This window comes from Pteropus alecto, unplaced genomic scaffold, assembly GCF_000325575.1.
Source record: "Pteropus alecto unplaced genomic scaffold, ASM32557v1 scaffold170, whole genome shotgun sequence".
Classification (NCBI taxonomy): domain Eukaryota; kingdom Metazoa; phylum Chordata; class Mammalia; order Chiroptera; family Pteropodidae; genus Pteropus; species Pteropus alecto.
The window spans coordinates 1,437,566-1,453,237 of NW_006429634.1; the positions used below are offsets into that span (position 1 = coordinate 1,437,566).

The 15,672-nt window shown below is 52.2% G+C and overlaps 1 protein-coding gene across 2 annotated transcripts in view; it reads right to left on the minus strand.

Moving 5' to 3' along the window:
• Window positions 1-3,505: 3,505 nt before the first annotated feature.
• HIVEP3 (human immunodeficiency virus type I enhancer binding protein 3) overlaps window positions 3,506-15,672 on the minus strand; it is a 91,381-nt gene continuing 79,214 nt past the window's right edge. The window contains exons 5-7 of one of the 2 annotated variants that reach the window (XM_015595557.2): window positions 12,090-12,176; window positions 6,745-7,658; window positions 3,506-5,630 (exon numbers count right to left, since the gene is read on the minus strand). In XM_015595557.2, coding sequence (XP_015451043.1) covers window positions 4,830-5,630; window positions 6,745-7,658; window positions 12,090-12,176 — 1,802 coding nt within the window. In that variant the 3' untranslated portion in view covers window positions 3,506-4,829. Of the gene's footprint in view, window positions 5,634-6,744; window positions 7,659-12,089; window positions 12,177-15,672 lie in introns of both variants that reach the window. The other variant, XM_006903990.3, reaches the window with a different exon arrangement.

Genomic DNA, 15,672 nt, shown 5'->3' on the forward strand with positions numbered 1-15,672 from the left:
TCTCTAGGGTGACTCAGACTCACTCTGGACTAAAGGTTTTGTTCTCTCTGCCACAGCAACTCTGGCCCCAGCAATTGAGTAACAATGTCATTATTTGCTTAAGGATAGCCTCTCCTGCTAGAACGGAAGCTCTTTGAGTGGGACTACCTGTTGTATCCCACTCAATGAGTGTACCTCATCGACACTCAGCAAATCAGCGTGGAGTACAAAAGGTGGGGTCCCGTACCTGTCTTTTTCATTCTTGTAACCTCAGGATCCTGTGAGAGGCCTACTCAGAGGACATTTGTTGAAGGCTTACTGTGTTCAAGGCTCTGTTAGCTACCCTCTCTATACACCTCCATGCACCATCTCATTTACTCCTCGCAACAACTCTCCACTTTATAGATTAGGAAATGGAGACCCAGAGAGGTTGGGTAAGTTGCTCAAGATCACACAGGCAGTAAGTAAGCCATGCCATGATCTGATTCCATGTTTTACTCCGTAGAGACTTGAGTGGTGGCTCCTCAAAATTTAGTCCGTGTCCTAATCCTCAGAACCTATGCATGTGAACTTATTTGGAAGAAAGGTCTTTGCAGTTGTAATTAAGTTAAGGATCTCGAGATGCGATCATCGTGGATGAGGATGGGCCCCAAATCCACTGATGAATGTCTTTAGAAGGGACAGGGAGAAGAGAAACATCAAGAAAGCCAAGTGATGAAGCTGAAAACCGAGGAATGTCAAGGATTGCTTGCAGCTGCCAGGAGCTAGGAAAGAGGCATGGATCGAATCAGAAGGAAAGCAGCCTGCTGACACCTCGATTTCAGATTTCTGGCTGTTTTAAGCCACCCAGTATGTGATAATTCATTACAGTGGCCCTAGGAAATGAATGTAGACTCCAAACCACGTGGAGATGGCTCTGGACCTCCGCTCCAGGCCTAGAAGCCATGGGTCACAAGAGTTCCGGCCTGTGTGACTGTGGTCTGGTCACTTCCGTTCTCTGGGATGACTGCTTTGAGGTAAAATGAGCACTTGAAGCACAAGTGTCCCTCCAACTCTGGCATTCTACGACTCTCAAGGAAAACTATGAGCCAGACAAGCAGGGCTATGTTGGTATTTTCAAATTTATTCCAACGTGCTGTTTTTTTTTTTAAAAAATATCCTCAGGCTGAACACTCAGCCAGAGCTGTAATAAAGGCAATTATTATACTTGTAAAAACTTCTCATTCACAGTACAGATGTAATTTACAACAAAGGTCACACACATCAATACTGAACGTTTTTTTTTTTTTTCTTTTTGTACGTCAGACTCTGTGCTTTAGACCTGCATGGATTTTTTGTTGAGTTTTTTTTTTTTTCTTTTGCACTTATATATACCATACCGACATTGCAAGATGCAAGCGTAGAAACTGGAGTTTAAATAAACTTACAGGCAAAACTACCCCAACCCAGTGTGGTTGCTGTACATATCTACAGTACGATTTTTGGAATGTATTGCCATTTAAGAACATAGAAACTCTCTACAGACAATTTCACAGACGGAATACATACACCTTTTAGAAAAAAAGGCAAATATTTATCTTACAGAGAGCGTGTTATCTTACATTTGCCTACACGTTTCTTTTTTTTCCTGTTTCTCTTCTCTTTTATTTTTAACACTAGGTTTAGTAAAGTGATCGTAAGTGCCGAAGCAGTTTCGTAATGGAAAGCGGACTGGATTCACGACACAAAAGCAGAATCTGTGGAACGGGCCTTTGGGGACTTTCTCCCCTTGGTCAGTGCTGTACATCTTTCTCTATGGACGGCTGGCCAGGCAGGACTTTTGCTTGGAGAAGGATTTGTCTGAAGAAAGGACTAGAGAGCAATTCAGCTCGGATATATTGCTTGAGGGTCGGTGAGAATGGAGTAGGGGCTAGAGGGATCTGGGAGCTAATTCTTTCAGACTTTTCCCACAGAGGGAAATAGAGGGACTTCTGGGTCTGGAAGTTGGAGGCAGTGGAGGCGGGAGAGTGGGTAGTTCACCGCTATCGGGCTCCTGGAGGGTCTCAGTGATTGGGGCCAGAGTATAAGTGATGGTTGGCTCTGAAACCTCGGTGAGTTGTTCATCCCCCACTGCCAACAGCCAAGGACCAGAGTGGGCTGTACCAAGGAATGACCACCCCGCACATTTCAACAGAGCACACACTATGTGTTCACGCCAACCAGTCAGCACTGCTTTCTCCGCCACCGCCCTTAACATGGACAATAGTGTCACAGGCAAACTGGAAATGTAGAAGTGGGGCAGGGGTCCTGGAGAGGGCATGGAGTGAGAGTCTTTTATCCAAATTATGAATGTATGCATGTGGGCTGGGGCTCTGTGACCAGGGGAGTGGGAAGAGTCTGGCAGAGGGGGTTAGAGCTGTTCTCAGTGACATATGACCTAGACTAATGGTATTGATTCCATACTTCTGGGCACCTGGGGTTGGGGCAGCAGCCCTGAGGCCAGATTTTGTTTGTGCACTGTGTCCCTGTCATTGACAAATGGGTCTCCAGTGACTCCTGGTCTCCGTCCCTTCTGCCTGTGTCTGTGGCCTGAGTGACCTTGAGGACTCTCCTGCTGGCCTTGCCGTCCACGACTACATCTCCCAGGAAGGAAACCTTGGTGGGTGGGCTGTCTTAGTACAGGGGGAATGATGCTCAGTAGAGCTGGGGGTGCAGGGCCAGGTGGAGGGGTGTGGCCACCCTAAGGTCACGAGCTAGTCCAGCAGAGCGCCCAGTCTGCTGCTTTGTAGGTCTGGGGCTGGAAGATCGTGTCCAGGAAGATGTCAAACCTGAGCTGAAGTGGTGCCCTTTATCCGGCTCCCAGGCCTCAGCGCTCACATTCGCTAGTCCTTGGCCATTCCATGGAGGTATGACAGAAAGGTGAGGGTGAAGAAAGCCCTTGTCTCTGGCCTAGACTGTGACTGTGTCCTGGCTCCTTACCACTTCCTGCCAGGCCAAAACAGTGCCAATACGGTCGGGGCCTTCTCCCAGGGTACATGAGAACTCCAAATTCTGGGTCAGATAGTTAGGAATTGCTTGCTAACCCCACCCCCAGCAGCCCCCAGGGAGACCCCTTCTTTATTGTCTCCTTTTTGTTTTAGCTCTGAGTGAGGTTAAAGGAAAATGAACAAGTTGATCCGGCTGGAGGCTGGACCAGTGACTGGTTTGTCCACGCAGTGGGGGCCAAGCAACGAGAGGCCCAGAACTGGATTTACGGCTGAGTTTGGGGAGCTCGCAGAAGTGCCTCAACCTCCTCACCTTATGGCCTCCTATCTAAACAAAATAGTTCAGGGACCCTGTGGGTACAGGATTCCTACAGCCTGGCTGAGAACTGGGGACCAGCCCGGGAGGTCCCTGCTCTGTAAGGTAGCCTTAGCACTCAACCTGGGGAGTGGGGGGCACATGCTTTCTCCCTCTTGTAGGAACTAAAAAAATAATTTCTGGAGGGTTGGGGGATAGTCCATCTCTCCCAGGGACAGGATAAACATGCTAGAGTTCAAATTCTGTATTGTAATTTGAGATTTTAATTTCTGGTCATATTTTTCTTACAGAGCAAGTTTTTGCCCCCAAACAAACGCAGGGCAACTTCTTGAAGGAGGGGATGGGGATGAGGATGGAGGCACTGGCTCATACCGATTGCTTTGGAGAAGCATTCAAATGACTTAAGACAATTAAAAATCCTCTAGGTCAAGAGAATGTGAGGAGACTGGATGAAGTATCAAATAGCATCCTCTCTTTCTAGATATTTTTACACATATAGAATTTTTTAAAAAGAGATTTAAGCCAATAAACAGGACTGGGCGGTTCTCACCGTCATGGTTTGGGTACTTCCTGAGGGGAGCCGATGTGGGTCCCTGGGAACTTCCAGTACCAAGCACCGAAAAGCCCGGCCATGGAGGAAAAAGGGCCCTTTGTACTCCAGACTGAGCTCCCAACGAAATCCAAGCCCCATCCTCAGGAGTCGCAAGGCTCTGCACCTTGAACCTTGACCCCTAGGGGCTGGGCCCCACCACGCCAGCTTTGTGGGTAGTCATCCCGCAAAGGCATCCTGTGGCCGGGGTCCAAAGAGCAAGGCCTAGGTCAAGATGGGCCCACGACTTAGACTACCTGGGTAGCTGGGAGCCCTGGATGGACCGAGCAGCTCCCGCCTTCTACCTGCTCCTATTATCTTGTGTTGAAATCCTAAGAAAAGTAACATTTTCTTTTTCTTGGGAAAAAGGAAGTTGGAGTTTTCTGGGCCTACCCATGGAGGCTGAGTGGGGTCTCCCTGCCTGGATCTGTGTCCCTCCTTCTGGGGCCACTGGCCCTTTTGCTGGCAGCGCAAGATGGCCACGGGCTGGGGTGGGGTAAAATGGTAATAAATAGGACATAAACATCTGTACATAGGAGTGCTTGCTTTTACATTTAATTATATATTTTTTAAAGTTCCTTGTTTTTATTTTTCTCCCTCAGTGCATCCCCTTTCCCTCAGCAAATGGCTGCCTTTTGTCAGCCTTGAGTGGCTGCTGACCCCAGCAGCTGAAGGTGAGGTCCCACCTACACCCTTTCTCAAAAAAGCACAAAATATTCACAGCCTCAAACTCCTCGTGGGGTTTTTTTTTTTTATGTGTGTGTATGTTTTGTTTTTTCTTTCAAGCAACAAAAGGTATAGAAAAAGGCACAGATAACTGCATACATGGGAAGATATAACCAACGGGGGCTGAGCAGAAGCTGCTTGAACAGATGGACGGATGGAAGAGGGAGCCCATGAAAGCAAGATGATTCGAGGAAGTTGGCTGGAAGCGTCTGTTGCTGAACACCGGAAGCCAGATGCTGAAGCGGTCGGAGAGAGGCTAAGTGCTCAGGGGGCCCCTGTCCATGGGCTGGTGTGGAAGTGCCCTGGGCCCCCCACTTCCTGAGGACTCAGGGGAGCTCTGACTGGTCCTGGGTTCCCCAGAGAGGTTCCTCCTCCGGGCTGGGAAGTGGGTGGATGCCTCTGCCAGGCAGCCCACGGAACTGCTGCGGTCCAGTGTTGGGGCGGTGGAGGCCGTGGGGTTGGCCGGCGTGCGTGGTGACTCCAGGCGGGGGCTCCAGGACTCTGCCCGGCGGCCCTGGGGTGGCCGGGATGAGCCCTCGGGTGGGGTGCGGGGGCTGTGCGTGGGCTCTGCAGACACCTCGGCCACATGGGGCTCCCAGCTGGGAGGTCTGCCCCAGCCCCTGCTCGTCCTCTCCCTCTCTTTGGGGTAGTCCTTGCCCTCCAGCTCCGAGGACAGTGTGAACTTGGAGACTTTAGCCACGGGGGACACAGAGGCTGACGAGCTCTCGGTGGGACTCCAGCGGCCTTGCTCCTGGGCCTCCCGGGCCCCTGTCAGGTCGCTGCCACCCCCAGAGAAGCCGCTGACCCAGGCTGCAGTGGGCCCTGGCAGCAGGGTGGGGTGGGCCCCGGGCCGGGCCTGCACCATCTGGATCCCACCGATGGGAATCAGGGGACACGGGGCACGGGCCAAGTGCTGTGAGTGCAGAGGGAGGTGGCTGAAGATGTTCTCTGTCCGGGCTGGGATGTGGCCGTGGATGTCATGGGGGGCGGAGAAGGGTCGGGAGGAGACAGGATGAGCAGGGCCAGGTGAGCAGGAGGGACTTCGGGACTCGGCCTTCTGCTGGGGTCAGAAAACAACAGAGGGTGAGGCCAGGTTATGTGCTGGGCACATGGACACCCCGAGGCCTAGAGGGGGCAGGACTTGCCTGAGATCACAGAGCAAGTCCCAGTTGAGCTGGGGCCAGAACCAAGTTACAGCTCCCTGCCCATGGTGCTGCCCTATGCTGGTGCCCTCTCTGGGGTGAGCCATCCCCAGCCCTACAGTGATGAAGAGCATTCTCAGCATACTCAGGCCCCACGGCCACTATGCTTCTGGCCAGCATGCTTACTTGCAGAGGGTGCGGGGACTCTGAAGAGCACTACTGGCCCCCATGTGCTCAGCCCTTTATCTTGGTTCTGCTGACTCTCTTGTTCCTAAAATAGTCTAGATCCAACTTTACCCTTGGACATGATTTCCCACTTAAGGTTCTTGACCTTCACCCACCACTGGGAATTTTGACGTGGCTCCAAAATTAAAAACCAAGGAGAGAGACTGCTAGAACCTTGAATCTTTGAGTGATGGTGTCGATGCTACTGGAGGTAAAGGGTGGTGTTGGGCGATGTGGTGAACGAAAAGGTACTAGAAGGTAATGTTGCAAGTGACGGTGTCGTCAGGGCTGGGGGTCGTGACCGCACTGGTGACAGTGACGGTGTCAGATGGCGATGGCAGTGTCAGGGATGGTGTGCTGGCGTGTGCTGTGGCTGAGATGGTGTTGGCAATGCTGACAGTGTTGGTTCTGATGGTCTGGCAGCAACGGTGTTGGCTGTGTCTGAGGGTGCTGCTGACAGTGATGTTGGAGATGTGAGGATTTCGGTTAAGTCCTGCCATCTGCTCAAAGAATACATGGGGGCTGAGGATGGGGTGGGAGGAGAATGGCCCAAGTGTTCACACCTGCATGCAAAGCCGGCTCCAGAGCCTGTGTCTGTTGCTTCGGAGGCTAAATTAACTGCTTTCAGGCACCCAGCATGGCGCCTGGCACAGGAGGTGCCCAATAAACGCTTGCTAAGTTATCAGTGACCACTGAGCTGGCAGAGCTATTTAGCTCCAGGCCTGGGGTGTCACGGAGGAGTGAACTTGCAGCCCCCCGCCCACCCGGGAGGAGCGGCCCAGCCACTCCAGGACAGGAACTCACCCACGTGGAGGTGCAGGTCTCGGGGCTTCTGCCGAGAAGCTTGTGAGGTAGAGGCACAGGCCGGTAGAGAGCCTGCGGGGCCAGCCCCGAGCTTGGGCCGTAGTCACCCGCTGAGGGGCTGCCCGGCCGAGCCAAGGCCCACTTCCCGGGAAGCACTGACCGTGGTGGTGACTCAGCCTGGCTTGGAGACCGTCTCCTGGTGGGCGAGTGTCTGAGGGGGCCTGGGTCTGTGGCACCCTCGAGTTCGGGGAGCAGATGCGTTCGAGGGGGCAGTTCCCTTCTCAGGAGGCGGGGGGTGAGAGGAGACAGCTTGAGTCTTGGAGACCCACAAGGGAGAGGGCCTGTCTGGGTGCCAGGTGGGCTTGGGGCTGAGGCCTGTGGCTCTTGGGCCGGTGAATATCGCTGGGGAGATGAGTCGCTTTTGGTTAGTGAGTGTTTGTGGGCAAGTGGTGGGCGGCTGCCTGCTTCTTTGCTCGGGGACCATGGCCTTCTCGGGGACAAGGCCTTGGAACTCAGGGCTGAGCTTGTGTCCTTCTCCACGGGGCCCGTAGGGGCCTGTCCCAGCTGGGGGAGGCATAGGATGCTTTGGCTGGACGTGGAGCAACCGCCAGCTGCCAAGTGCTCGGCTTCTGAGACTAAGCTGCCCCATGTGGCCTGGTTGCCAGAGGTGGCATCTGGGGGCTGAGGGCCCTGAAGAGGTGAAGAGTCTGCTGGCAGCGTGGCTGGCGGGCCATGTGGGGGTGCCTCCGAGCACGGTCCTGATGGCTCGTCCTGGCTTTCCTCCTCATCCTCATCCTCGTCTTCATCCAGGTCCGAGTCTGAGTCCGAGTCCTCCAGGTCTGAAAACTGGTGCTCCGCCACAGCCTCTGAACCCTCTCGCCCTTCCAAGTCCTGGAACGGGTCGTCACTGGTTCCTGTGGTGTGAACACAGGAGACTTGGGGTCACAGCCAGGCCCACGGCTCCTCTTCTCTAAGCCCCAGTGTCCTCATCTGCAAACTTGGCCTCATAACCATGGCAATGGTACAAGACCATTGAGTGGATGAGGAACATGACAGATATGGGAACACTTTGTAAATAACCACAGCAAACCAAAATCACCCTGTATCTAATGTGCCAGGTTCAGTTCTAAGGACTTCATGTGCATTAATTCATTTAGTCCTGAAATAATTCTGTGAGGTCAGCACTATTCTTCTCTTCATGTTACAGATGAGGAAACCGAGGTAAGAGAGATTCAGTTATCTGCCCAAGTAAGGTAAACAACAGGGCCGGGATTGAACCACAGAAAATTAAGACAGGCCTCTTTTCTTATTTTGTTTTGTTTTGTTTTTATTAGGATTTCAGTGCTAGCTCTACTATGAGCAAGTTAGGTTACCCCGCCAATGCCTCAGTCTCCCCCTTTGTCAAATGAGTGTGACAGTCTCACCTCATAGGGTCTGCTAGGAGTAAAGGCATGCCTAACACATAGTGAGGGCTCAAATAATTATGATCACTCAATACAGTCAAGAAGAAATCAATTATTCTGAGATGCAGTAGCAATGCTGTCAGTTCGGTAGCACCGAGCTGCAGCTAGACTAAACACACATCTGCCACCATCGCCAGGCTGCTGCTGGCTGGTAAAATGGCATCTGGCAGGTGGTGGTAAAACTCGCCTCAGGCTGCAGAGCAGGGCTCCATCCCGGCCACTCCTGTCCAGAGGACCTGCTGCCCTGGCAGAGCCTAAGTTGCTCCCAGCGCGGGGAGTGGAAGAGTAGGGCTCTGAAATACCAACTTCCTGATCTGGCTTTTGGTAGGGCAGCCCCAACCAGCTGGGGCACCTCTAACATGACACAGGTCTCATTTGGGCATCTCTGAAATGAGCAGCAATCAGGACTGTGGGGAGAGCTCCACGAATATCTGGCCCACCTGGCAGGCTCCTGAGGGTCTGGGTCCTGTTGGCCCATCTCCAGGCTCATTGCCAGCCCCACCACCTCACTTGGACATGCTAGCACGCATTCTGCTACTGACCAAGAGAACTGGACACACAAGCTGACTCAAGTCATGGGTGCAACTAGGCTTCCAAACCCCATCAGTGTGCCAAATGCCTAGGGGCCAGAAAACAGAGCATTCGTGCTTCCACATAGCTCAATATGCAGCAGTAAGAGCACAAAATGGACGACAGTGGGCATTCAGGAGGATGCAGGTCAAAAATTATGGGGTGTAGCTGGGACTAGCAGGTGAAGGGAGGGCCGTGCAGCCAAGGGCAGGGTCTCCTGGCAACTGGGAAATGATGAGGGAGGAAGGGACATGGGGTTGGGAAGGGAGTGGGGATGCGGGTGGGGGTGAGGGTGCAAAATACACTCAGCAGTTTTGCCTCAGGCATTTCCTTTCTTGCCTAAAACGTTGGTGGAGGCCTACTTCAACCTCAGGAGTTCACCTGGCCTCACCCCTTACTTAAATATGGGGAAATCCAGGCCCAGAGGGGGCATGAGGGGCTTCCCCAGGATCACCCAGGGCTAGTAGCTGAGACAAGACTCATCTCCATCTCTTCCTTGCTGTATAATGTTGGATAATTTACTTTCTCTCTGCGTGTTGTTTTCTCATCTGTAAAATGGGAGTAAGAGCAATAAAAGCCACCACACGAAGCTGTTGGAAGGATTGTGAGGGTATGACATATAGAAAGTACCCAATAAACTTTATTATTACCATTTCCTGTACCCAGGACCTCAGCCAGCATTGAGACCATCTCACAGATGAGGTCATGCTACTGAGGGAGAGTCAGGACCAGTGTCTCCTGATACTCAGCAGGGAAGGCTCCCCAAATCCTCCTTAAGGATGAGGCAGTTGAGACTCAGACAAGGGCGGCAGCCACCCCAGACACCTGTTGCAGGGTGATGGAAGCCAAGGGCCCTTTGCCCAGCGCCGCAGGGCTCGCCAGGACCCCACATTTAGGTTCCTGCAGGGCTCTATGGCATGCCCTTGCCCGGGGAGCCCACTACCAACGCCCCTCAGGAAGCTGCGGGCCACTGCTGGGATCGCCGCCAAGGCTCCACAAGCTCCACTCGCTCAGGGGCCTGGGACCACCTAGGAGACTGAACGAAGCGCGCGAGGGCGCCCACGAAGTCCGGCCACACGATGGCGCTGATGCTCAACCTCTTTACCAACAGGGGCGGGGCTGCGGCGCGTCCGGAGGCAGTCGCTCCTAGGCTGCACTCCCGGTCGCTACTCGGTGTCTAACGGACATACTGCTCCACATCGTGGGAAGTGGCAACTCCAACCTTCCAGTTTCTCAGGCCGTAAACCTCGGATACATCCTTAGCTCCTTTTTTCTCCTGCTCCGCCCCTGCCCACCCTGCCACGTGTCAGCAAAACCTCTTGGCTCTCCCTGCAGAATGCCTGCAGAATCCGACCACTTCTCCGCACCTCCGCTCAGCACGCCCTGTCCAAGCCAACCTGTGCTCTGCCTACCTAGATCAGTGCCTCCAGCCGCGCCCCCTACCGGCAGTCCTCTGCACAAGCCCGAGTCATGGAAAGTCAGAGGACATCACTCCACCAGAAAGCTAAATCCGTGCCTCGACCTTCATGGTCCCATTTCTTTCTGACCTCATCTCCCCCTACTGCGGTCTTCAGGGTCTCTGCACCTGCTGTTCCCTCTGCACCTGCTGTTCCTTACCTGGCTTCACACCGTGGGAACAGAGCGGCTCCTCCTTGCACTTCCCAACCCCCTCACTTATATTTTTGCTTCGTACTCATTACCCCTGCCCTATTACACAATTGTTCATTGCCCGACTCCCCTCTAGAATGTAGGCTTCCTGAGGACAGGAATATGTGTTATTCACTGCGGAATATCCAGCACCTAGGAAAGGACCTGGAATAGGGCTGGTGCTCAGAAATCACTTCTGTAATGAATGCTTCAATTTCATCCTCCTCAGATATGGTGGGTAGAGTCATCCCTTTTGCCTCATTGGGAAATGAAGCTGGGAGAGGGGCAGGGACCAGCCCCGGGTCTCACAGCAGACCCCTGGTGTGGCGCCAGTCACAAGCTCCTGACTCCCACTCAGAGAAGGCTGAGGCTCCTGTCCAGCCCACCAGGTAGTTTGGAGCTGGCATTTATGTGTGACCCTGGGCAGTGCCTTTACTTGTCTGAGCTTTCCTTTCCTTAACTTAAAATTGGCAACACAAGTTTCCACCATCAGTTAGGAGGACTCAGTAAGACATCTGTAAATGGCCTGAACTACATTGTTGATAAGCATGGTAACTCCACTTCCTTGTTTTTGGGAAAACAGCCCCAAATTCATTGTGCTCTATTTGATAAAGGTGATTTATTTCACTTAAAAAGAAATATGACCTCATTCTTTCGTAAGACTTCAAATATATCCCCAAATCAAAAAAACAAAAGCAGAACAAGACTCTCTCTCTCTCTCTCTCTCTCTCTCTCTCGCAAATATATCCCCAAATCAAAAAACAAAAGCAGAACAAGACTCTCTTTCTCTCTCTCTCTCCCTCTCTCCCTCTCTCTCTCCCTCTCCTTTTCCCCTCCCCGCTCTCTCTTATTCTGATTTTAGAGAATCTGATCAAAAGTTTTTCCAGGTGCAGGAGGAATGCCTATGGCCTCCCCCTGCTGGGGGCACTGCCTGGATGTCCACCTGCCAAGGCCCCCTGGCCTCCTCCCTGGATGCTGAAGCTGGGCAGTGTCCAGCCAGACCCACTGCCTGACACTCACCTTCTCCTCTGCCCTGTCTCCTCAGAAAATGGCTCTAGAAATATGCCTCTTGCTGATGAAGGACCTAGGGCAGGGGTATGGTGCTGGGAGGTGACAAGGGGCTGTCAGGTCTGGTGTTGGCTCTCTTGAAAGTCTCTAACTCTAAAAAGCCCAGGGGTCAGGCCCCTGCCCAGAGTGTGTAGGTGTGAGTATGGGCGTGGAGCTTGTAAGAGTGTGTACCTCACATTTTCACAGTGAGGATTTGCTGAGATAATTCACGGCACGTGTTTAGAACATGCCTAATACCTAATGGGTGCTTGGTCAGTGTTGACTAGGATTACTCCAGTATTAATTTATTCAACAGACATTCACTGAACACACTCAGCGTGCCAGGCTCCCCACCTTTGTGGCAGACCATAATGAACACATCTACGGCTGCACAGCATGTACTATTAGTGTATGGAGGGGGCGCAATCACTCTGTGAATTTAACATTTGTCTTCCATAGTTAGGAAAACTGGAGGAGAGGGCATGGAAGAGGGAGGGGAGGGAGAGGAAGAGAGGGAGCGGGGCAGAGGAGGAAAGAAAGGAAGGGGAGGGGAGGAGGACAGGCGGAGAAGCAGGCAGAGATGGGGAGGAGTGGGGAGAGGAGTAGGCAATTCCTTACCTTCCTCGGCTTCCAGCTCCTCTAGCACCCCCGTCTCTTGGCACTTTTTGCTGTGGGCCTTCGACTTCATGTGCTTAGTCAGATTCCCTGGAAAGGAATGAGGAAAGACTCAGTCTTGGCTGGAGGGCAGGCCCGGGGCACACAGAGGCAGCACCTGGCTGGCAGGCCATGGCTTCTTGGTCTGGCTGAGATCCTGCCAGCTGCAGACATCCCTCTGCCCAGGTAATCAGGCTGGGATGTGCAGCCACAACCACCGTTCAAGGTGATATGCAGGAGCTGGGGTGGAGGTGGGGGGCTATGCGGGGACACAGGAAGTGAAATGCTGGTTAAAAAAACAAACTAAAAATTAAAAGACAATTCATATGCAATAGGTTTTTCCTGCTTTTGATTTTACTCTGGGCCCAGGAGCTCAAGTAGGATTATTGGCTGGGATGACAGTGAGGCTTCCGTTTGGGTACTGAGGATGCTCTTCTGCCTGAGGGCACTTCCAGGGCAGCCCGCAAGGAAGAACCTTAGAGTTTGGGAAGAGGAACCAGGACAAAGTTACTGCAAGAAATGGAGAGGGGGCAGAAGGTGTAGGGGAGTCTGTTGGACAGGGAGCCTTGACTTCTTAGAGAAGTAACGTCCTGGTCTCAGTTTCCCTAGGTCACTGTGCAGTGCAGACACAGGTGGGGTGTGTGCAGGGAAGGCCGGGCAAAGGCTCTGCCCACTCCATGCCTACGGAGACTCAGGGGTGGCTGACTGACCCAGGTGGTCAGTCCAGCCTCACAGCTGATGAGCAGGGGCAGCAGCTCTGTGTCATCAGGGCAAAGGTAGCAACACCTTTGGTTCTCCCCGACATGTGCTCTGCACTTCACAGGTCAGGAGTGCTTTGTGAAGGAGAGGCAGAGCACCCCCAGCCTGTCCTAGGAGGATGCAGGCCAGATGCTTCATGATGTTCCTTTGAGCCGAGTAGCCACCTCCACATTGTGATATACTCACTGTTGCTCTGTGGATTGCTACATTTCCATATGGTCATTCACATAATAAACCGTAAGTTTTCTGGGTTAGGTGCTCTGTCTCACTAATCTTATTAATTGGCAAGTTTGAATGGATGGATGCAAGAGAAAAGAATAGATACTTGAGCAAATCCATAGAGAGACAAGTGGATGGGTGGGTGAATGGATGGATGGATAAGTGGAAGCATGAAGTGAGGAAAGGACAGGAAGAAGATGGATAGATGGATGGGATACTAGACGATTAGATAAGCAGATGGATAGGTAGGTGATAATGATTAGATGAAAAAATAAATGAAAGGATAGATGGAAATGGGTCAATAAACAGATGGGAGGATGGAAAACTGAGTAGGAGGATAGGGACTTAAATGAATGGGAGAATGGCTGGTTGGCTGAGTGAATGAATACATGCACATATGCATCCACGGGAGGCCAAACAGGCAAGAGGATAAAAAATGGGAAGGTGGATGGAAGGATGGATTGGTGGGAGGATAAACGAGAGAAGAGGAGGAACAGATAGGATGAGAAAATAAATGGGAAAATATAAGGATAGGAAGACAAACTATTAGATGAGAAGACGGAGAAATGGATAAACGGGAGAAAAGGTGATGGATGGATGGGTGAATAGGAAGAGGGAGCCCACAGATAAACCAAAAGGTGCTTCTTAACCATCCTGAGAATTTTTAGGAACCTTTGAGGTTTTGCTGAGAGGGTAATCGAAACCTTAAGCTGAGATTCCCTGAGGTGTGCAGGTCAAATGCAGCAGGGGCGGGAGAGTGGTTTCATTCTTCTTTACTCCCCTTAGTCCTAGTCTATGACTATCTCTTCCCTATCTCTGATTTTTCTCCTATAACTGGACAGAAACCTGGATTTTATACTTCTAGCCAAAGGGGGAGCAGAATCATAACTTCCAGAGTCATCCTTGGGCCAAAGAGTCCCCAGTGGTCCCTACCCAATATCATGGGCCTCCAACCCTCATTGTCATGGGCAGGCAAAGTCTGAGTAGAACATCAAAGGGCAGTAAAGTCAGCTGGGGTCTTCCATGGGCCAGGGTTACCAACTGTCTCCTGAAGTTCTGGGACCAGCCCACCCTCCCTCGAATTCTCCATAATACAGAGGACTACGAACATTGCTCATTCCGGTTATGACATTATTTGTTATACATGTTCTGCTTGGAAGGTTTGGGTCTCTTTTCAACCAAGTTAGATGCTGAGCACACAATGGGCGCATAATAACCACACATGGGAAATGCTGTTCTCATCACAGAAGCAAAGTCTTGGAAGGAACCTCATAGACCATGTAATACAACCCCCACCAGGCTCAGAGTTTTCCTGCTTCCGCTCTAATTCTGGGGGTTAGTGCTGATGACACCATTAGACAGGTAACTGACAGTCTCAGCTGCTGGGATGCCATGGGAGGGCTCCCGCTGACCAACAGTGAACCAACTAGCCAAGGCCACACTGCTAGTTAGGGCAGAGCCCTGTCTAGAACCAGGTCTCAGGACTGCATGGGCCTTGCTTGCTCTATGTGGCCGAATGAAACCAGCATGGTCTAGGAGCTCGATTGCCTTGGGTTTGAGTTTGGGCTCTGCCACTTGTAGCAATGTGCTCTTGGCTATGTTTCTTAACCTTTAAACCCCAGTTTCTGCAACTCTCAAGTAATACCCACCTCTCAGGGTCGCTGGTCAGTTGATGAGATAGCACATGTAGGGTGGCAGCAGAGTGTGCCTGGCAGAATGCAGATGCCCACCACATGGGATCTCCTTCCTTCCCATAACACGTAACCCCCCTCCCATGACAATCACTCTATTGAGCACCCAGGACTCTGCCACACGCCATGCCGGATGTAGAGGGGAGAGATGCTGAGATGATGCTGGTGATGCAAATGGCTTTGCCCTTCAGTCTGGGCTCAAGGCTCCCAGGAGAAGGACCCGACAGCTCCCAGAGGCCTGCTTCTCCTTTACCCCCGCCCCTGGAGTCTGCAGGGAGGTGACTTTGCCTGGATAGGCTATGTGGGTTACAGGAGTGGACTTTGGACGAGCAGCCCTGTGTGCTATCTGGCACCCTCCCTGACTTCCCCTCCCAGGCCTGTCACCTCCTCCATGAATTGAGGAAGGTGTACCAAATAGCTACAGGTGTCTTTTTCAGGCTGGACATCATTTCTCTCTCAAGGGGCAGAATCTCAGTTTGACATGCAGAGCCCTCAGCTTTTCATAGTCATCCCAGACGCCCTCACCCCTCCAAAAAAAAAGGCTGACAGTCTTGGAATGAAGTAGGAAAAGTAAGTAGATGAAAAATGATGGTCATTTGGAAAAGAGGCAGAACATCTACTAAGAGCATCAGACTCTGTCTGCCTGGTTCGGCTTTGACCAACTGTCCTCCCTGTGCCCCGTGGTCTGATGGACATGTGGCCTTCCCACAACTGTCCTTTTTGTTCCCCAAAGCAATCGGTGCAGGCCACCACCTTGGCCTCTGAGAACCATCTGAGGAGAGGAAATGGGACCTCCAAACCTCCACGGGGATTTCCCAGTGGGCCTTTCCCAGGCTTACCCACTGAGACACCCCTCAGTTAGTGCGCAGGGGCCCAAG